This window comes from Chiloscyllium punctatum, chromosome 8 (genome assembly GCF_047496795.1).
Source record: "Chiloscyllium punctatum isolate Juve2018m chromosome 8, sChiPun1.3, whole genome shotgun sequence".
Taxonomy (NCBI): Eukaryota; Metazoa; Chordata; class Chondrichthyes; order Orectolobiformes; family Hemiscylliidae; genus Chiloscyllium; species Chiloscyllium punctatum.
In genome coordinates, this window is record NC_092746.1 from 35,683,789 (window position 1) to 35,707,769 (window position 23,981).

General features: G+C 39.5%; 1 protein-coding gene across 4 annotated transcripts in view; it reads right to left on the reverse strand.

The window, feature by feature from the left end:
* The window catches only part of LOC140480234 (leucine-rich repeat-containing protein 72), an 80,859-nt gene that overhangs the window by 13,958 nt on the left and 42,920 nt on the right, over positions 1–23,981 (reverse strand). The window contains exons 1-5 of one of the 4 annotated variants that reach the window (XM_072574947.1): positions 21,353–21,369; positions 12,967–13,080; positions 12,161–12,444; positions 7,092–7,181; positions 6,854–7,000 (exon numbers count right to left, since the gene is read on the reverse strand). In XM_072574947.1, coding sequence (XP_072431048.1) covers positions 6,854–7,000; positions 7,092–7,181; positions 12,161–12,410 — 487 coding nt within the window. In that variant the 5' untranslated portion in view covers positions 12,411–12,444; positions 12,967–13,080; positions 21,353–21,369. Of the gene's footprint in view, positions 1–6,853; positions 7,001–7,091; positions 7,182–12,160; positions 12,445–12,966; positions 13,081–21,352; positions 21,435–23,981 lie in introns of those variants that run through there. The other 3 variants (XM_072574948.1, XM_072574946.1, XM_072574945.1) reach the window with 3 other exon arrangements.

Here is a 23,981-nt window from a genome sequence, read left to right on the forward strand (position 1 = left end):
CTCAGCACCACCTTCCTAACCTGCAATCTTCTTCCTGACCTCTCCGCCCCCACCCCACTCCGGCCTATCACCCTCACCTTGACCTCCTTCCACTTATCATATTTCTAACGCCCCTCCCCCAAGTCCCTCCTCCCTACCTTTTATCTTAGCCTGCTGGACACACTTTTCTCATTCCTGAAGAAGGGCTTATGCCTGAAAAGTCGATTCTCCTGTTCCTTGGATGCTGCCTGACCTGCTGCGCTTTTCCAGCAACACATTTTCAGCAGTATAGGTTAGCTCTAGCCCCTATGCTGACAACAGGACATTTTCATGAGAACACAATTTGTATAAATCATGCTTATGATATGCTAACATGGTATTGTGCTTTGCAAATATAAATAAGTGTGGATAGAAAGATAACGATAAGTAGGTGCACACTGTGACTTGTGTAACCTGATCTCCATTACTCTTGGATTACTTCATGTTGGGAATCTAAAATTCGAACCTCATACATGTATAAAACAAAAAAAAACCTGAAGTAAGACATACCTATCAAATAAGTGAAAACAAAAAGACACCAAATAGCCACAAAAATCCTACTGAAGAATTTATTAAATATACTTTCATATAGCTTTGCAAACTGGAGACACCCGTTTTGAGGGGGTAAAAGTTGACACTGTTGTTTTACCAGCATAAACACCAGAAATGATATTGTTCATTTTTGGCATAATTTGGCATCATTTTCATACAATTAATGCAAACCCTGCTGGAGTCATCACAGATCCTGGCTAGATACTTAGGAGGATTACTTAATCCTTTTGAAGGACAACTTCTCTCAAAGCGTGCTGATCCCATGAATGGATGAAACTAAGGACGGGTCTTGCAATCTAGTACCGGAATACTATTAAGACTTGTGGGCAATCATAAACAGCAGCAGGATCATATACTACTACAGTCCAGTGTACAGAACAGAACATTGTTTACCTTTCTAGCTTCATTCAGTGTAGAGACCACATGGAATCAAGTACAGTCAAGAGCTACATGAAACATATCTCAAAAAAGATACCAAATCAGTTGTCACATAACCAATAGATCCTTTCAATATGTCTTGCCTTCTGAGAATAGGGAAAAAGAATCAGGCAGCAGCAGAAGACAGAAGGGCTATGAATATTTCCATCTTGAACTATGGTGAAACTCAGAATAAGGATGCAAGAAACAAAACTGAAATATCAATAGACAAAAGTTCCAATGTTGGGCCAATCTACTGAGCTTCCTTTGAGGTCCTCACCAACACAGATGCTAGGGTTAATCTGTTCCATACATTTATTTTACATTTAAATATGAAATAAACAATGGACACAGTGAAAGCGATGGGTCTCCAAAACACAGGCCGCAATGCTGAAGAAATGTGAATCAATCTTGTTGACACTCTGCTCAAACCTCATTCATGCCACTGCCATCTTAACTGCCATTATGTTCCTGAAACCTACACAAGATATTTTTGATTTAGTACAAATTTAACCAGACCATGTTCCAAATTCCATAATCAATAAAGTATCTTTAAGGGTTCAACAACAGTGTCATCTAGTGGCATCTTTGATTACTCACTGTGAATGTTTAGCTCTTTCAGAACTACTCAGAGATTAAAAAAACTGCAAATACTGGAATCCAAGCTAGACAAGCAGGAGGTTTGAAGAACACAGCAAGCTAGGCAGCATCAGGAGGTGGAGAACTCGATATTTCAGGTGTAACCCTTCTCCATTCCTGAAGAAGGGTTATATACAAAATGCTGCCTTCTCCACCTCCTGATGCTGCCTGTCTTGCTGGGTCCTTCCAACCTCCTGTTTGTCTACCATTCAGAACTATTCAGCTTCAACGTTTGTCACAGCCTTAATCCAGCTGTGACATGACAGTTGAGCAGGAAGGGGAAAATAAGAATACTACACTTAACAGGCTATCTTTCCCACAACAGCACTGAACCTTGCAAGACACAGCAATTTGCTTAATCGATACTCCTGTCACCAAACTAAATAGCCAACTTCCTCCTCCACTATTGCACTACGGTTTCAACTTCTTTGTAACAAGATACATCATACTGATCCCACTTCAACAGCACTTCTCAGACTTGCATTTCCTATGTGAAGGACAACAATAGCAATGACATGACAACACCATAAACTCCATGTACTCCAGCAAGACACAACATTTTCTTTCATCATTGCTGGGTCCATATTCTGGGATTACCTACTGAATACAATAATGGAAGCACCATCAATGCAAGAGCTGCAATGGTTCAAAGAGAAAGTCTGCAATTTCTTTCTCAGGTCAACTAAAGAATGGAAATAATGTTTAGTTCATATTGGTCTTGTACCATAAGTCAACTTCCCTTCTGGTATTTTTCACATGATATAAACAGCCCTGTTTACTATAAAACAGCATATTCACTAACTCTTTTTGAAAAGTACATGGGATACTACAGAGGAACCTCGATTATATGACATTTGATTATCTGAATATCTGATTATCTTGCAAGATCACAAGGTCCTGGTACTTGGCTAAACTATGTTATCGTGCATTTGATTATCTGGAATTCGATTAACTGAACGAAATACTCCCTGCCAGTATTCCTTGGATAATTGAGGTTCCTCTGTACTTTATTTTTTATTAATGGATGTCTCCTGTCGTAAAATCATTATAAATCTCCAGCAGTATGCAAAGCGATTTTGTTATAAATAGAGCATACTGATTTTAAACTGTAGCATAAATTAAGGTGAGTTAAACAGTTTATGATTGAACACATCTCGCAGTATTGAAGACAATCAAATATTTGGATTATACTATTTGAAAATAAGTTTAAAAATTCAATTGAAATAAGTTGTCTTTCAAAATAAAAGGTTGCCATCTAGTGGAAACTTAAATGAATTGTAATTTTCACTGAATTTAAGTTGACATGAATTCACACCTGAACATGTTAGCCACTAACACTGAATAATTAAGAGACAAGGATCTAATTCTGATCTGATCTTGGAGCCATAGCATTTATATAGTTGTTCTGGTCATTAATAACCATTGGGAATGTTAATTGTGAGATATTCATTAATGCCATTAAATGTCAAAGACTGATGGTTAGGTGTCCTTTTGTTGGAGATAGCTATTGGTTGGCACTTGTGCAGCACAAAGACTCAGGCAGCTTCAGGAGACCATGCCCATTTCTGAAATTGTGATGAAAGGAAGGTCATTGATAAAGCAGCGAAGAAGGTTGACCTTAAGACACCATCCTGAGGAAGTCCTACAGTGATGTCCTTGGACTGAGTTTATTGATCTCCAACAACCACAACCATCTTCATTTCCAATTTCCCCCAATTCCTATTTATTCCAGTTTTGCTAAGGCTCCTAGATTATTTACTTGATTGACTGCTACCTTGATGTCAAGGGTAGAGACTCTCAACTCATCTCTGGGGTTCAGCTCATTCAACTCTGCTTGGACTGAGGTTGTCATGAAGTTAGGAGCCAAGTGGCCTTTGTGGGAATCAAACTGAGCATCAATGAGCAGGTTATTTCTTTGCAAGTATTGATAGATAGAAATGTCAACAACATCTTCTGTAACTTTACATTCAATGGAGAGTTGACTGACAAGCTGGTAATTCGTCAAGTTGAATCTGTTCTCCTTTTTGTGCACCATACATGAGAGGGTAACGTCCAACATTGGCAGGTAGATGTCAATGATGTAGCTATGCTGAAACAGCTTGATTAGGGGCATGATTAGTTCAGGAACACATGTCTTCAGTATCATTGACAGGAATGTTGTCAGGACCCACATAAATGTTTAGGTATGCTTGGTGTTGCTCTTGGCATACCCTCCTGCACTCTTCATTCAACCAGGCTTGTCCTCCCAGCCTGATGATAATGTTAGAATAGGCAAGTTAGCCTAATATTGGCCATAGCCATTGTCAATTGTCATAAAACTCATCTGGCTCACTAATATCATTTAGGAAAGGAAATCTATCATCCTTAACCGGTCCGGCCAAAACTGACTCCAGACTCACTGTAATATGACTGGAGTTAACTGCCTGTAGAAATGGTCTAACAAGGCACTCAGTTCTGTCAAACTGCTACACAGCCTGTTCATCCAGGTCATGGCATTACAGATTGTGATTGAAAACAATGCTGCTGCTAGTGATCGCCCACAGCACCTCATGGGTGCCCAGTTTTGAGGTGCTAGATTTGTTAGAAGTCTGTTCCATTGAGCCTGGTAGTAATGCCACCAACGGCCAGGACAGAGAGTAACAATATGGTCCAATATTTAGGGTGGTGGGCTGGTAGTGCTCAGTTTAAGAGTGTGGCAAGGGCAGGGAACCAAGTTAGGACCAACACCCGGGTCCAGGGTGACTACTATCCATGCCCCTGAGTGCCATCTAACAAGACGGAAGATAACCCCAATGCAGAGAGCAGATTTAATGACTGTATGGTGGTCAGTCTTACCCATATTGCCACAGACAGATGCATGTGCAACAGATAAATTGATGAAAATTAGGTTTTAAATTTTCCTCTCCTAATGGCTCCCTCATCACATGCCACAGACCTAGTCTAGCAGATATGTCTTTTAGGACTCGAGCACCTCAGTCGACATCAGTGCTACTAAGCCACTCTTGGTGACGGGCACTGAAGTCCTCCCATCTTTTGCTCTTGCCATCCTCAATGCTTCATCCAAATGCTGATTCAGCAGAGTCCATAGCTAACTTGATTTCATGAAGCTGGAGTCAATGTTGAGGACACCCAAGGCAACCCCTCCTGACCATATAGCATTGTGACAGGACGTCAGTAGGGATGGTAACGGCAGTGTCTGGAACATTACCTGTAATACATGATTCCATGAAAATGATTATGTCAGGCTGTTGTTTGGCTAGTCTATGCAATCACTCTCCTAGCTTTGGCATAAGCCAAGTTGTTGGTAAGTCAGACTTAGCTGGATGAACAGGCTGTGTAGCAGTTTGACAGAACTGAGTGCCTTGCAAGACCATTTCTACAGGCAGTTAACTCCAGTCATATTACAGTGAGTTCGGAGTCAGTTTTGGCCAGACCGTTTAAGGATGATAGATTTCCTTTCCTAAATGATATTAGTGAGCCAGATGAGTTTTATGACAATTAACAATGGCTATGGCCAATATTAGGATAACTTTAAACTGCAAATATTTATAGAATTTAAATTGTTCATTTGTGATGGTGGCATTCAAATTCATGTCTCCTGAACATTTGTCTGTGTTTCTGAATTATTAGTCCAGTGACCTGACCACTTTATCACAATTTCTCTCTAATGATTTTCAGGGAAAGGGGCCATAATTACCTGATGTGGCTGTTATATGATGCCAACCCACAGCCATGTGGCTGACTCTTAACTGTTTCCTAAAATAACCTATCAAGTCACTCATTGCTCAAAAGGATAGCCCACCATGACATCAAGGGCAATTGGAGATGTCCAATCTTGGCCACATCCCGTAAGTGATTTTCTAACAAAAAAATGTTGAGTAAGACATCAACTCATGGATTATACTGCTCACCCCCTCCCCAATTCTCAATGATGTCCATTTTGCTTGCAGACTTTGATGCTATATACAATCAAGTTCCATCTTGATATTAGGGACAGTTACTTTTACTTCATTTCTGAATTCAGCTTTTATCTATGCTTTTACTAATCCTTTACAAGGTCAGGAACAGAGCTATCCTGGAATTACCTAAATTGGGCTGCAATGATCGATGAGATAGTAATTGGCCAGATTAGATTTGTGATATGGACATACTGTTGGGTAGATCTCAGCTTTATAGGCATATTAGAACAACGTGGATTATGACATGGTTAGTCTGGAGTACAAAGTTTAGTACCTGAACTATGTTGTTGTCCTGGTCTTTGATGCAACCAGTGCACTCAGCTGTTTCTTAATATCACACCGAGTAAGTAAATACAGCCAAGATGGTTTTGAGATGGTGATGGATCACCAAAGGAGATTTGAGATGGTTTTGGATCAACAAAGGAGTTCACTCAGCATTTCTCTTTGAAGATGGTTGCAAACTCGTCAATCTTGCCTTTTGCACGCATACTAAGTTCATCCATCATTGAGGATGCAAATGATGATGCAGTCTTCTCCTTCTTTTAACTGTTTGATTGTCCACTTATATCAGGGCTGGATGTGGGGAGACTGAAGAGGTTTAATTTGATCTATTGCTTGTGGGATGTCATTTTGAGGTACACTGGATACATGCTGCTCAACATTCATTAGTGTATCAGATTTGATTCTCCTGGGTTGATTGTAATTGCACAGTGAGAAATATGCCATATCTTGAGGTTACGGATTATAGTGGAATACTATCCTGCTGCTTCTGATGGCTCACATGTGCCAATATGCTCTCTCGGAATATCAATGCCAATTATTAAGAGCACTCAAATTTTCTGATAAAATAACAAGAGAGATAGACCTTAGCTATGAGATTATGTCAGTTCAAAACACATTATCAAAGGTATGGGTCTCAAGAATGCTCAGACTCAGTTTATAAATAGCTGTCAGTTTTGGATGCTTGAAGCCTCATTTATTAAGAATCCTGTATGAGGAGTCACAACTGCTGCGTTATAGATACACATTTACTTATTTATGCATTTTTGAAAAAAAATCTTCTACCCCTTCAACCCTATCATATTTACAACCTGGTCTCATCAATGACCATAGATAAAGTGACATTAAATATGAAGTGTTCTTAATAAACCATCCATTATATGATGGTAACATTTATTTTGGTAGTTGCAGCCATTATATTTTTAACAGATAAAGTTAATTTCACAAATTAATTATAATATTTACTTAAGTAATGATCAAATCCCCACCTGGATATTTCTTATAAGTTTTCTTTGGTGAGATGTGTTGAACAGTAAAATATGGTTTTCTCTGCCCAAAAGCCAAAGATTGACGTACTCGGAATTGATCTTGACAGTAGGTACCAAAAGCAGCATCTCGTTCCTTCTGAGTAATCACTGTACAAGGAATGAGTATGCACTGTAACTTCATTAGCAATTCAAATTTCAAACTTTTCAAAAATAAAGTTCAAAGTTTTGAATAACTGACACTGTCTATCAAGCAGCTGTACTGAAGGCACATGGTAGATGACATAAAGGCGATAATCTTGCTCCTGTGTCAAAGGATTATTGAATAAATCTGAAAGAGATTCAAATTTACAACATCAAATTACACCAAGAAAAGTGATGTTACGATGCAAATGTTCAGTTTGATATTTAAATTATTAAGAATACTCAAATGATTTAATTTGGTGCAAAGTATATATTTTCCAGTTGAAGATTTTGTTAACAGTTCAAATTAAGGTACTTTGGGACACATTTGGTGTGTTGCTATCAAATACAAGGTCTGATTATCTTATTTAAAGATAATCAAAAATAACCTTTGTTTCTAATACTTCAGCAGTAAAGTTCAGTGGAGTGATACAGATCCGGAAAGTGTGAGATTCAATTACCTATCTGTCCTATATTTGTTGACTGCATCTATAATGATGATGATGATGATGAAGGCTTACTTGGTTGGGTTTATCCTATGAATGTATTGATATTTATTTGACCCTTGTGGGTGAGATGTTATTTGGCAAAATGCAGATGAGATGAAATGTAACCCAAAAAGTGTCAATGCTCTCAGGAGAGATGTGAGAATGAAAATGAATAAAACTCAGAAAGAACGGAGATACTTATCTCAAATCTTTTCTTTTGTGAAGCACCATGACATAGAACAACTTAATCCATTGTGTTTAGTTGTGAAAATAAATATATTAACATCTTCCAAAACGGTAACTTCTTACAGTAACATTATTAAATTGAAATTAAATAGAGTCTAAAAGTGCGACGCTGGAAAAGCACAGCCGGTCAGGCAGCATCTGAAGAGCAGGAGAATTGACATTTTGATTCCTGAAGAAGGGCTTATGCCTGAAACGTCGATTCTCCTGATCCTCGGATGCTGCGTGGCCTGCTGCGCTTTTCCAGCACCACACTTTTCATCAGGAATGTGTGTGTGTGTGTTGGGGGGGGCACGTAGCTGAGAGATAAATGGGAGGCGGGAAGGGCTGGGGGGAAGGTAGCTGGGAATGTGATAAGTAGATGAAGATGGATGGTAATGGTGATGCTGATAAGTTGGAAGAGAAGACGGAGCACATAAGTGGAAAGGAAGATGGACAGGTAGAACAATTCAAGAGGTGGCGAATTGGAGGGTTGAATCTGGGATAGCACTGGGGGAAGGGAGATGAGGAAACTGGTGAAATCGACTTTGATTTCATATGGTTGGAGGGTCCCAAGGTAGAAGATGAAGTGTTCTTCCTCTAGTCGTCACATGGCTAGGATTTGGCAGTGGAGGAGGCCCAGGGCTTGCAAGTCCTAGGCAGAGTGGGAGGGGAGTTCAGCCACAGAGCAGTGGGGTTGTTTAGTCTATGTGTCCCAGAGATGTTCTCTGAAATATTCGACAAGTTGGCATCCTGTCACCCCAATATAGATGAGACCACATTGAGAGCATCATACACAGTAGATGAGGTACTTATAGGTGCAAGAAAATCTCTGCCGGATGTGGAAGGATTCTTTGAGGCTTTGGATGGAGGTGAAGGGGGAGGTATGGGCACAGGTTTTACACCTCTTGCAGTGGCAAGGGAAGGTGCCAGGAGTGTAGGGTGGGTTGGTGGGGGGTGTGGAACAAATGGGAGAGTCAAATTCAACCCTCCAACTCAGCATCATCCTATTGAACTGTCCTGTCTATCTTCCTTCTCATCTATCCACTCCACACTCTGCTCTGACCTATCACCACCATCACACACCTTGGTCTACCTATCACATTCCTAGCTACCTTCAGCCCAGCCCCATTCCCATCCATTTATCTCGAAGTCCCATTTGGCCCCCATCCCCACATTCCTGATGAAGAGCTTATGCTCGAAACATGACTCTCCTGACCAGCAGTGCTTTTCCAGTGCCACACATTTTAACTCTGCCTCCAGCATCTGCAGTCCTCACTTTCTCCTGAAATTAAATAAACTTTGTTTTATGAAAAAATATTTGATGTAAGCGCATGCTATGAAAATTTGATACGAACATAGCACGAAGAAAATCCTCCATTGCTTTACCAACTCTTTAAATTTCTCAAAAAAAGGGTACAGTAGTACAGTAACAGTGAATCTGAATTGGTAATGTAGAGACCTGGACTAACAACCTGGAAAAACAAGTTCAAATGCATCCACACAACTCGTGAATTTAAGCTCAATCAGTTAAAAATTAATTAATAATGTCTGTGAAAATGCTCAAATGACATACAAATTCATTCACTAATGTCTTTGAGGGAAAGAAATGCTAGCTTTCCAGTAAGACCCATACCTTAGGAATGAATAAATAACTTAAAAATGGAATTATCAAACTATTTAAAAAATGTTTGACCAGCTTTCCTGCAATAAGTGCTTATGCCATGGTGTCAAAGTGACTTGTGTTCTGAAATAACTCCACAGAGGCAGGTATTCCATCACCAAGTCGCCCTCTATTTACACATGGTGAGTCCTTGACATGATCCAGCTCTCAGAGACAGCTTTCAGAGTGACAGGATGCCTGACATTCATAGAGTCATAAAGATGTACAGCATGGAAACAGACCCTTCAGTCCAACCCTTCCATGCCGACCAGATATCCCAATCCAATCTAGTCTCACCTGCCAGCACCTGGCCAATATCCCTCCAAACCCTTCCTATTCATATACTCATCCAAATGCCTCTTAAATGTTGCAATTGTAACAGCTTCCACCACATCCACTGGCAGCTCATTCCATACACGTACCACCCTCTGCGTGAAAAAGCTGCCCCTTAGGTCTCTTTTAGATCTTTCTCCTCTCACCTTAAACCTACGCCCTCTAGTTCTGGACTCCCTGACCCCAGGGAAAAGACTTTGTCTATCTATCCAATCCATGCCCCTCATGATTTTGTAAACCTCTATAAGGTCACCCCTCAACCTCTGACGCTCCAGAGAAAACAGTCCCAGCCTTTTCAGCCTCTCCCTATAGCTCAGATCCTCCAACCCTGGTAACATCCTTGTAAATCTTTTCTGAACCCTTTCAAGTTTCACAACATCTTTCTGATAGGTAGGAGGCCAGAATTGCACGCAATATTCCAACAGTGGACTAACCAATATCCAGTACAGCCGCAACATGACCTCCCAACTCCTGTACTCAATACTCTGACCAATAAAGGACAGCATACCAAACGCTGTCTTCACTATCCTATCTACCTGCAACTCCACTTTCAAGGAGCTATGAACCTACACTCCAAGGTCTCTTTGTTCAGCAACACTCCCTAGGACCTTACCATTAAGTGTATAAGTCCTGCTAAGATATGCTTTCCCAAAATGTAGCACCTCGCATTTATCTGAATTAAACTCCATCTGCCACTTCTCAGCCCATTGGCCCATCTGGTCAAGATCCTGTTATAATCTGAGGTAACCTTCTTCACTGTCCACTACACCTCCAATTTTGGTGTCATCTGCAAACTTACTAACTGCACCTCTTATGTTTACATCCAAATAATTTATATACCCTTTTTTTCTTTATTTTCTTTCTTTCCCCCACACTTCCGCCTAACTGTGACAACATCTCATCCACAATAATCCTCAAAACCAGTGCCCTGCAAGGCTGCGTACTCAGCACCTCACTATCCTCCGAATACACTCACAACTGTGTGGCCAACTTCAGTTCTAACACCATTTACAAACTTGCTGTTGGCACCACCGTAGTGGGTCAGATCTCAAACAATGAAGAGACAGTACAAGGAAGGGACAGAGATTTTAGTGACATGTGTAAAGGCAACAATCTCTTCATCAATGTCAGTAAAACAAAGCAGTCAGCCATCAACTTTAGGAAGCAGAGTGGAGGACACAATCCTCCACTGATGTGGTGATGGTCAAGAGCTTCAAGTTCCTCGGAGGAAATATCACCAACAATCTATCCTGGTCCATCCACGTCAACTCTACAGTCAAGAAAGTACATCAATGCTTCTCCTTCTTCAGAAAGCTAAGGAAATTTGGCATGTCCATAATGACTCCTACCAATTTTTATAGATATACCATAGAAAATATTCTATCGGGAACCATCACAGCCTGGTATGGCAACTGCTCTGCCCAAGACTGCAAGAAATTATAGACAGTTGCGAATGCCACCATTCATCACGCAAACTAGCCTTCCTTCCACTGACACTAAGGGGCGGCATGGTGGCTCACTGGTTAGCACTGTTGCCTCACAGCACCAGGGTCCCAGGTTCAATTCCAGCCTCGGGCAACTGTGTGGAGTTTGCACATTCTCCCCGTGTCTGCGTGGGTTTCCTCTGAGTGCTCCTGTTTCCTCCCACAATCCAAAAATGTACAGATTAGGTGAATTGGCCATGCTAAATTGCCCACAGTGTTAGGTGCATTAGTTAGAGGGAAATGGGTATGGGTGGGTTACTCTTCGGAGGGTCGGTGTGGACTGATTGGGCTGAAGGCCTGTTTCCACACTGTATGGAATCTAATCTAAACTCCCCAATGCCTTGGGAAAGCAACCAACGTAATCAAAGACCCCTTCCACCCCTGTTACACTCTCTTTCAACCTCTTCCATATGGCAGAAGATACAAAGTTTGAAAGCACATACCAACAGATTCAAAAGTAGCTTCTTCCCTGCTTATGAATGGACCTCTCAAATATTAGAGTTCATCTTTCTCTGCACCTTCTCTGTATCTGTAAAACTATATTCTGCATTCTATTCTATTACCCTGATGTACTTACGTAACGTATGATTTGGCTGAATAACATGCAAAACAATACTTTTCATTATATCTTAGTACGTAAGACAATAATAACAAATCAAATCAAATCAAAATGTTCACCCCTCAGTTGATCACTACTGACAATCATAACAAGTTGCCTGCCTTTGAGTCTGCACTAAGAGGCAAGGCAACACAGAAAGACAGCGAACCTCTCAGTTCCAAATGAAGTGGCAAAGCAAGGCAAGGCAAAGATGCAGTGTGCATCCAAATAGGTAAAAAGTGAGTGAGAGCTAGGACAGTAAGCGAGATGCACCCTGGTCCAATCCACGAAGGGGGTGTTTGTCTCTACGCACAAAATGGGTTCAGCAATAGCACTTACTGAAAGGCAGCGGTGTGCTCCAAAATATTGAAGAGAAAAACCACATTCTGAGTCGGACATGTGTCCTGGGATCATGGGTGAGGCTGCCAAGAGTTTTAAGCCAACCTCTGTGGATTGGGGGTTGCAGGCAGCTGTTGCCTATGCCTTGTAACCTGAGATGTTGGAGAGCTGTCTGAGCTGGAGTCCTGGAGGAACATGTGACAAACTGGAGTTGGAAGATATCCACTCTGAAGTTCATGTCTGCAGTCATCTAATTCCTCGCTGGCAAATTAGAGATTAGGAAACTGCAGATTAATGATACAAGATTAGATCATGATGAGATGTAAATAATCTTCTTACGACACCCCAGTGAGATTCACAATCTGGTTGCAAAATCAGACTAAGAGCACAAAAGTGATGGGGGAACAGGACTTGATGTAAATTAGAGTCACATTCCAACACTTATGTTTGTGGGGAAAAAAAAGTTAATTATCTATGAAAGATACGCCATTACAAGAAGCATATTGCATATTTGTGACTGTAATGATTCAGTAATTCAAATGTTTTTATTTTTACAGATCATTATATAAACTGATCATTTGTGGGCATTGTTTCCGATTAATCACAGAATAAAAAAAACTAAGTTGGAGACAGTTGTTGAAAACTTACTGCTGTTATAGCAATATTTATCAAAACAAAATCAAAACAATTAGCATTATACTTCATTTCTATTTATTTCTACCGTAATAAACTTTGCTAAATATGGCCTGTGCCAACTGACACTTTACAAAATCAATTTAATATCCCAGAGACAGACAATTGCTTACTTAGTGTGTGTAGCCATCTCAATTTCTTGAATTCTGATATGACTTTCTCCACCTTATGAAGCCAGTTATTTTGTAGCATCAATATTTGCAATGATGTCAAATGTTTCAGAGCACCTACAATACAAGGCATCTTGTAAAATGTAATTCTAAAAACACTTCAATTAATTGAAAACATTGTGCTTGACAAAGTAATTTCTGAACACAATCACCTCATGATTACAGCTCTGAATTGGAGACTGTGATTTCAGATTTTAAAATGACAAACTATGAAATGCATTTTAACAAACTGGCCATTGGTGAGTTATTTTCATGTAATTACTCATTAATTGCCTTCAGAATCAGGAATTTTTCACCATTATCTGGTTCCAGCTTCAATCTGTATAGCCTCCATTTAACTCCAGTGTGTTTGTAATGAAATACTCAAACTCATACAAACCTATGAATTATCGTGACGCAACTCAGCTCCCTCAGCCTGCTCTACTATTCAGTAATATCATGGCTAATTACTCCTTAATCCTGATTACTTCATAATCCTACTTACTCATAATGTTTCACCTCTTATTTAGCAAGAATGTCTCTGCCTTTGAATTACAAACATTGAATGGCTCTGCTTTCACTGCTGTCTGGGGAAGAGATTGCCAAAGACTCAAGACACTCTGAGACAAATAATTTCTTACTTTAAACTGTGTCTCCTGCTGTTCACCTCTGTCAAAAAGAGAGACATTCTTCTAGCATCCATTCTCTCAAAACCTTACTGATCTTCAATAAGGTGACCTTACTTTTCAAAACTCCAATGGATCCAGACCCAGCCTGTCCAACCTTTTCTCAGAACATAATCCAGGTATAAATGAACCTTCTCTGAATCTCTTTCACACCCTTACATTCATTTTTAAATAAGGAGACCAAAACCATATGCAAGTCTCATGAAATGGCCCCACTAACCCCCTTCACAACTGTGGCAAAACATAGCTAACTTTATATTCTATTCTCCTTGTAGGAATATTTACTGTGTCTTCCTAATTACTAGCTATACCTATATAGTAATCTTCTAAAATTTATCAGCAAATGATGTCTACATCCTATGAGTGAATAAAAAACAGTATCAGGACACGCAGATTCATCTATACCTCGGAATTCTGCAATATCTCCCTGCATTAAATAGTATGTTGTTTTTCTATTCTTCCTATCAAAGTGGACATGTTTACATCTTTCTACATTATTCTCCATCAAAATTTTGATCACTCTCTCAATTTTATATATTCCTTTGCAGATTCATTATGTTTTTTTTTTAGATTAGATTAGATTACTTACAGTGTGGAAACAGGCCCTTCGGCCCAACAAGTCCACACCGCCCCGCCGAAGCGCAACCCACCCATACCCCTACATCCACCCCTTACCTAACACTATGGGCAATTTAGCATGGCCAATTCACCTGACCTGCACATCTTTGGACTGTGGGAGGAAACCGGAGCACCCGGAGGAAACCCACGCAGACACGGGGAGAATGTGCAAACTCCACACAGTCAGTCGCCTGAGGCGGGAATTGAACCCAGGTCTCTGGCGCTGTGAGGCAGCAGTGCTAACCACTGTGCCACCGTGCCGCCCTTCTCTTCCCACTTACTTTCGTACATATCTTTGCAAATTTGCAAGTAATTATGGCATCAGTACTGGCATCAGATCTTAAGGTACTGCACAATGTTCCCATTATGTCCTTCTGAATAAAATATTACAGTGTTTCCTTGGGACAGATGCAAAGGGTTCTGACTCCTCTGCTCCTGAAAGGGCGCAACTAAGCCACTGAGTTTCAACGGCAACTTCTGTAAAAATCCTACGACAAGGTCCATCAGAATCTGTAGCTTGGCAACTTTTGGTTTGAGCAATTTTCTCAATATGCTTTCACAGGTGATTGTAATTGTTTTAAGCTCTTCATACCCTTTCACCACACAAGTATTCTTGGAATGATACTTACGTTTTCTACACTGAAAACAGATGCAAAAAGACCAGTTCAATATAACTTTCTGTGTATCTATTTTCGATTATTAATTCCTCAAACTTACTCTGTTGAAGACTAAGACTCACTTCCAATCATAGAGCTGTATAGCATGGATTAGATTAGATTACTCACACTGTGGAAACAGGCCCTTCGGCCCTCCAAAGCGCAATCCACCCAGACCCATTCCCCTACATTTACCCCTTCACCTAACACTATGGCAATTTAGCACAGCCAATTCACCTGACCTGCACATTTTTGGACTGTGGGAGGAAACCCACGCAGATATGGGGAGAATGTGCAAACTCCACACAGTCAGTCACCTGAGGCGGGAACTGAACCCGGGTCTCTGGCACTGTGAGGCAGCAGTGCTAACCACTGTGCCACTGTACCGCCCACTTGGAAATAGATCCTTCGGGCCAATTCGTCCATGTCGATCAGATATCCTAAATTAATCCAGTCCCATTTACCAGCATATCCCTCTAAACCTTTGTATTCACATACCTATCTAGACGCCTTTTAAATGTTGTAATTGTACCAACCTCCACCACTTCCTTTAGCAGCTCATTCCATACACACTCCACCCTCTGCGTGAAGTTGCCCCTTAGGTTGCTTTTAAATCTTTTCCCTCTCACCTCAAACCTATACCCTCTAGTTTTGGACTCCCCTACCTGAGGAAAAGACTTTGGCTGTTCACCCTTTCCAAGCTCCTCATGGTTTTACAAACCTCTATAATGTCACCTCGCAGCCTCTTAAGTTCCAGGGAAAATAGCCCCAGCCTCTTCAGCCTTTCCCTATTGCTCAAACCCTCCAATCCTGGCAACATCCTTGTCAATCTTTTCTGAATCCTTTCAAGTTTCACAACATTCTTCCTATAGCAAGGAAATCAGAACTGAATGCAGTATTCCAAAACTGGCCTCACCCATATCCTGTACAGCTGCAACATGATCTCCCAACTCTTGTACTCAATGCACTGACCAATAAAAGCAAGCATACAAACTCCTTCTTCACTATCCTGTGTACTTGGGACTCCACTTCCAAGGAATTTTGAACCTGCACTCTAAGATCTCTTTGTTGAGCAACACTTTCTCGGACCTTCCCATTCAGTGTACATGTCCTGCCCTGATTTGCCTTTCCAAAATGCAGCACCTCATTTATCTAAATTAAACTCCATCTGCCACTCCTCAGTCCATTGGTCCATCTGATCAACTCTACCAATTATTTTCTTTTTTAAATACCTGTAAAAACTTGTACTGTTTTTGTGTTTCTATCTAGCTTTACCTCCTACTATAATTTATCCTTTCTCATTAATCTTTTAGTCATGCTTTGCTGCTGTTTACATTCTGTTCAATTTTGACTTCCCAAATTACATAACTTTTCTTTCATTTTGAAACTATTTAATACAAAAACAGAAATTGCTGGGAAAACTCAGCATGACTGGTAGCATCTGTGAAGAGAAAGCAAAGTTAACATTTCAAGTCCACTGAACTTTCTTCAGAACACACTCTTTCAGAAGAAACTACTTAATACCTTTCTCAGTTAACCAAAGATGTACATGCTTCCTTTGAAGTCTTTCTTACTCAATGGATTATACATTTTGAGTATTCTGAAATATTTCATGAAATGTCTGTCACTGCATTTCTGTTGACAATAACCGAATGTCAGTTCACTTTAACCAGCTATATACATGCCCTTATAATTGCCCTTATTAAATTTGAGCTGAAAATGTGTTGCTGGAAAAGCGCAGCAGGTCAGGCAGCATTCAAGGAACAGGAGAATCGACGTTTCGGGCATAAGCCCTTCTTCAGGAAGGTTCCTGAAGAAGGGCTTATGCCCAAAACGTCGATTCTACTGTTCCTTGGATGCTGCCTGACCTGCTGCACTTTTCCAGCAACACATTTTCAGCTCTGATCTCCAACATCTGCAGTCCTCACTTTCTCCTCCTTATTAAATTTGAACCATGTACGTTAGATCCACTCTTCTCTCCCTCAAACTAAATGCGATATTCAATCTTATTATGTTCATTGTTACTTAGATGCACTTTTACTATGAGGTCTTTCATTAATGATGACTCATTGTACATTACCAGATTTATACAGATCATATATAGACCATACATGTACCAGATCTGTGTATATAGCCAGCTCTCTAGTTGACTCCTGAACATGCTAGTCTAAGAAAGTATCTGAAAACACTCTAGCACCACATCACTCAGGCTACCTTTGTCAATCTGATTCATTCAAACTATATGTAAATTTAAATTGCACATGATTATCATAAGCTTTTTCATAAGCTGCCACTATTTCTCCAATTTACCTTGTCGCTGTTAGAGGGCCTACGGATGAACTTCCACAAGAAACTTCTTATTTAAACTTTTTCTCATCTCTACCCAAACTAAATCTACATTTTGATCTTCACAACTGGAGTCATCTTTCTGATGTTGTACTAATGCCATCCCTATTTTCCACCTTTTCCTAGGTTCCTAACTTTCCTGAAATGTCATGTACTTTGAATATTTGGATCTGTCTTTATCACCTTGCAGGCATGTCTCTGTAATAGCTACCAGATCAAACACACTTATTTCTTTTTGTACAAGGAATTCATCTGTTTTGTTTAATTAAACACATTCAAACTGAACCGTCAATTAGGTACATCTACAGTGTAGAAACCCCTGAATGGTACATAAGAATGAAACAAATTATGGAGCAAGTTATCATTAACCCAATTAATTATGTACTTCCAAGATTTCTTAGAACTGTTGTGACTTTCGTCATTGCCTTTAACTGTTTGAATAAGCTCGTTTTGTTTTGACGCACTCTTAGTTTCCATGTTCTCTCCCTTCTTGCCACATTCTGGTAGTCATTTCCATTATTGCTAGCAGCTCTCTTGTCTTGTCTTTTCTATTCAATGTATTACACCTTCCTAAACTTGATCCATTTCTTTCCCTGCCTGATGACCTACCTGAATACTAGTCCTAGGACCATTTAGACAAATACCGAACCACCACATCCATCCAGATTTGGCAGTTTCATCCACATTTCAGGAATAAAGCTAAGAACTAGTTGGCTTTTCATGCATAGCACGTGGGTTAAGATAAAGGATAGTGTTACAGTAAAGAGAGTTAGAAGGTGAAACATAATTGAACCGGGATGACGAATGTAATCCAGTCCCCATTTTAATGTCATGTACTCTTATCTGTATACAGTGCCATTACAAATTCAGGAGCTATGGCACTGAGTATTTCTAATAGGCCAAGTATGCAATTATAGCATGGCAAATTCACATGGGTAGTTTCCATTGTAAATGTGGATACAGAAATTATGAACACAAAGAAGTGATGGGAAGTGAATGAAGATTTAAATTTTAAAACATATTAGATGTAATAGTTCAGAATTCGTTGGGGACCTAAACCGTCAATTAGGTACATCTACAGTGTAGAAACCTCTGAATGGTACATAAGAATGAAACAACTTATGGAGCAAGTTATCATTAACCCAATTAATTATGTACTTCCAAGATTTCTTGGAACTGTTGTGACTTTCGTCATTGCCTTTGCTGAAAACCATTATCTTCACCCCTTATTTAAATCAATGGTGATTACAGTTTTTCTGAATTTAAGCCAATTTTGAAGCAAATATTATCGAGACATAAAAAAAAGTATTGAAGGTCAATGGCACAAAGTATTCAATTTGATTGTATTCATCGATTTCACATAAATAACATATTAACTTAAACAAAACTTGTATATTGAAGTGTGTTTGAATGCTTAATCCATGACCATACAATGACAGAATAGGTCAAAATGAAGGTTTCAAAGAATATCAATGGAGGAGTGAGAACTACTTCAGGCAGTGGTTGCACCATTTCTGATTGGTTGCATTGTTCATTGCAGTACGTTCAATTAGAAAAACAGAGAAGGTTGGTGCAAATCATCAGCAGCTATCTTGACATTTTGATTAGTAAAATCTACTTTGCCAGCATTGACAACATAAGAAAATGGAAACCTTTGCAAACTGAAGTAGTTTCTGTGAACCTCGCAAGTAGGCAGTTTCATTTGCAAGGAATGGAAAAGTTGCTGGACAATAGCAAAAAAGAAATCACAAGATCTACAGATGATATCAAGCTTAAGCTTATATCTCAAGGACAATTAGTATTAGACAACAAATGTTGGTCTTGCAGCCTTGTCAACATGAAGGGTTAAAAAAAAATTAAAACTTATAAACTATGGGAAACATAATAATAGAGGTGATAGATCTTTCCAACAGTTAATTTTAAAACAATAAACTAAGTCCCATATATAATGATGAGAAATTATTAAGTTGTCATTTCCAATTGTTGCTAATCCAAATTTAAAATCCTTGTTGACAATGTTCTAGCTGAATTCAAATGGTTAATGTTAAAGTTGATTTAAATGACCACGCTGGCTATGCATCAAATTTAACACATTATTATACAATTTGCACTATCAGTTGAGATGAGAAACAATTGAATTTAATGTAAATAATTTCTGATTTCTCAAGCAGAAGCAAATAGGTTGAGTATATTTCTGGTACAACCTAATTATTCCACTTTTTCAAAATTTGATCTGCATACTCTATTATTTAAAATCCAAACAGAATTCTCAGAAAATCTTCAAAGCAGTAGAATACATAGGAATAGTTCATTCTGGAATGGTAAGATCAATATTTAGAGCACAGAAATAGGTAATTTGCCCTACTGTGTCCATAACAGTTGATGGGGAATCATGAAGGCTCATCTCATTTCCCAGCTTTTGCTCTGCAGCCCTGTCAATTATAACACTTGAAGTGCAACTGCAAATATGATTAAATGTTATGAGAGTTTGTGCCTACTTTTCAAGTAGTGAGCTTCAGATTTTACTATCCTCTGAGTGAATGAATATGCTATTGAATCCCCCAAATCTCCTACCCAAAATTATCCCCCTAGTTTTCAAGCCTTTACCAAGGAGAAAAGTGCCTTACTTTGCATTCTATTCAGACCCCTGATTATTTTATATTATTCATTTAGATTTCCTCTCAGCCTTCTCTGTTCTGAAGATAACAATTCCAGTTTATCCAATTTTTCATTATAACTATAACTCCCCAAGCGAGGTAATATTCTCACACATCTCCTGTTTACCCTCACTAATATACTCATGTTTCCTGTAGTGTAGTGATGAGAACTACAACCGGAACTCCTCTAGTAGACTAACTAATAATTATATTACTTCCGAGTAACCTTTCCACTCAAATATACAGTGCTTCAGCTAAATAAACTAAGTATCCCACATGTCATCTTGACCATTTTATCTAGCCATCTGTTGTCAAGTCATCTACAAGGATTTGTGGGTTTGACCTCAAACATCCCTCCCCCTCTTTTTGACTTCTCAGTATCATACCATTTATTGCTTTTGTAGGTTTCCTGAATGCTTTAGCTCACATGTCTTCAAACTGGAACTATATTTGCCACTGTTTCACTGTATAGACCGTTGATAAATTCCTGAAATTTACAACTGTATTCTTCATAATAAAGCCAGTGCAGACTGGAAAATGATAGGTTAGAGCCTCTACTATTTCCTCTCTGGTTTCCATTAACAAACTAGGATACATTTATTCAGGGCCACATTTATCCATATTCAAAGATGTTACTGTGTATCTTACTAATGATAATTTAATCAGACATTTCACATTCCGCTTGTGATTGTATCATCCTTCACTTAGGAAGGAAGCATGCAAAGTATTCTTTAGGAACAATATCCTCTGGCTCTATACACCCTTGTGGACCATAATAATCCTTCTTTAGTTATCTTCTTGCTCTTTATATACTTAGAACTTGCCTCTTTTTTTTTGGATGTCCTTTCCTTGCTTCCCTAAATACCTCTTTGATTTTGTCCCTGCACTTCCTCCAGGTTTTCTACAATAGTGAATCATTAATACCTACCACAAACTTTGCTTTTCCCTTTATCCTCTTCTTTAAGAACCCTGACATTAAGGAACTCTGAATTTGTCACTAATTTTAAGTTAACTTTCACTCATTTAGTTCTTAATTTCATTAAGAACTAAATGAGTGAAAGTTAACTTAAAATCATTACAATAATATTCTAATTAAAGCACCAAAACACTCCATTCAGAGCAAGAATCTTTAGCTAAATCAGTGATCTTTGTTCTCCTCATAGATGCTGGCTGACCACTTGAGTGTTTCCAGCATTTCCTGCTCATTTAGATTTTTAGCAGCAATAGTATTTTGCTTGTAATACAAACATATTCCATGGTAACAGAGGTGACAGATAATAGTATAAATTGAAACACTTTGAAAGATAATTTTCAGTTTTTAAAAGTGTTTGAGTCAGCAAGCAACATAATCCAAAATTAACTATATTTAAGAAAAAAAATATTGTACCTGTTACATCAGTGATCAGGTTGTTGTGTAAGTATAATTCTTTGATGTGATAATTCATGCTCAAGCAATTGATTGTTTTAATCTATAACAGACAAATGAAACTGAATGATACAATAATAGCACAGAAAGTCAACAGTGCCCATTTAAACTCAATAAAATATTGATAAAAATGAAGGTAATGCGTTCACGTGATAAATGACTACTCAGTTCCATTTACATACATGGTATAGAAAATGTTGATAATGAGATCCAGTGCTTGAATAAGTTTACATGTTTATCTGATTGTTACTTCTGTTTAATCAACTTTAACAATGAATTACACTAGAAAGCTATTTTGAAGTATAACATAGAGACGCAGCAATTCCATATTTCAACAATAAGTTACCTGAAGCACAAATGTTTCAGAAAATCATTGTTTTAAAACAAAACATTGAATCTTCTCAGCTCCTCTTTAGCATGAACCATGGCAGGAAAGTTAGGAAAATTGGGTGAGATACCCAGCCAGAACCTTCTTGACATCGAGACCAAGAACTTAATTCTCCAACCAATTGTTCCATGGTGAAATAAGATTCCCACCAATAAGCAGAAAGAGGCCTATATGCATGGATTATTGCTCATTGTCACCCAATCTTATCTCATTAATATCCAGTTTCCCATTGTTCCACCTATGGGATCAAAACTAGATACCAAGGACTCCTGACTGACAATCAGAGCAGTCAGCTGTTGACTGCAGCTCACCACTTGGTCCTCCAACTTGGACACCAGGCAATGACATCTCAGGGAAAAAGTGAGGACTGCAGTTGCTGGAGATCAGAGTCAAAAAGTGTGGTGCTGGAAAAGCACAGCCAGTGAGACAGCATCCAAGAAGAAGTCAACGTTTCGAGATTCCTGATGAAGAGCTTATGCTTGAAATGTCAACTCTCCCGCTCCTCGGATGCTGCCTGACTGGCTGTGCTTTTCCAGCACCACACTTTTTGACACTGACATCTCAGGGCCCATCCCGTAGGCAACAAGCACACATACAGCCCAACCATGGACCTTGGCATCTGACATATACCACCCTCGCCATATCATCATTTACAGGATGCTTCTGTATGTCAGTGCTGCACTTTGGAATGAACTGGCGACCTTTCATTAGAGTACAGATGCAAAAAAGGTTTACATCTTGAGATAGGCACTCAACTCATTGATTGGACGAGAGCTTTTTGCTTGGTCCCTTAGCATTTGCTCACTTGTTCCCATTTTGATGTTTCATCTCTACCTTGCTGTATACGTTTTCCCCTCAGCCAGAGCTAACACACTCACAGTTCTTGTATCTTGCCTTACTTTTCAGTGTAGAAATAAAGCCTGGCAGCTTGTCCTATTTGTCAGCAGTGATCAGTCAAGGGGGTGAACATCTTGTTATGTGGTATTGTGCACATCAGACTCAAATCTGTACTATGTGCAATCTGTGTATATGCCAAATATGCGTTTCAATCAATTAGGTCTATGCGAGTAGATCTCAGGCAAGGCAAAGGAGACTCCCTTAAGGCACAACAAAAGTAAATCAGTTCATCTGATAAGGATTTAGGCATAGTCAGCCAACCACTTGAGCAGGCCATGGGAAGGATCCTTTCCTCGCATGCCCCACAATCCATCATGGCTCTTTCAGTCTAATTGTGAGAGGTATTTTCTCCTGGAATGAGAGAAAGGGAGGTATTGAGTAAGATAAAAGTGATGAGCATTCGTGAAGGTTGGGGAAAGATGTTGAGGTGTCCCACATTAGTCAGTAGGAGGTATGGAGGCCATGCAGGGTTTGTAGTCTGAGGGGATTGAGTAGGTAAGAGCAAACAATGGAAGATGTTGCATGCAACAATGTGAGCAGCTACTCATGAGCCTTAATGGGAGGTGGGTGCAGTAGCAGAGTTAGAGTGAGTTGTAAGGCAGCAGAGAGAAGTTAAAGCCAATTAGCCTGGCAGAGGGAAAAGGTTCTTGACCTTTGAATTGCATGGCTGAGTGTTCCTCAAAATGGTTGATACCGCGCTAACCCAAGCTGTAACTTCAGAGCAAGCTGGCAGGGTCTGATGTGGCCTCCTGCAGGACGAGGACAGGCCGTTCTCTGCACTATCCCATCCATTCAGATTTCAAAGACCCTGTCCACAAAGCAGTACACCAGGTTCCTTGCAGTTACAAGGCAAATGTCTCAAACCATGCAGGGCAACTCTGGACTGCCAGCGCTTGACCGGGAGCACCAAACCCTTTAACAATGGCGTCTGACCAGGGATCCAAGAAAATCCCAGTGGTAGGTGAGCACTTAGCCTTGGGAAAGAGAGAGAACCAGGCCACCATCTGATAGGCGGAGCTTGATAGGGCATGGTACCTAGATGATGAATTCAGTTTGAGCTGATAGTACAAAAAAACTCATTAAGTTTATTCTGACAGAAATGCACTATAAAACTCAGCAAAATAACGATTAACCAATTTCTGGTAAGTTTCAGCCCAAAGATTACTTGTAAAATCCCTCCTTAATATTACATTTTTGGTTTAATGTTATAAAATGGACTTCTGTATTTTGAGGTTCAGAATTCAACAATAAATGCTAAATTTGCTTGCAATGTCCATGTCAATGAATAAGTAAAAAAATGTAGAT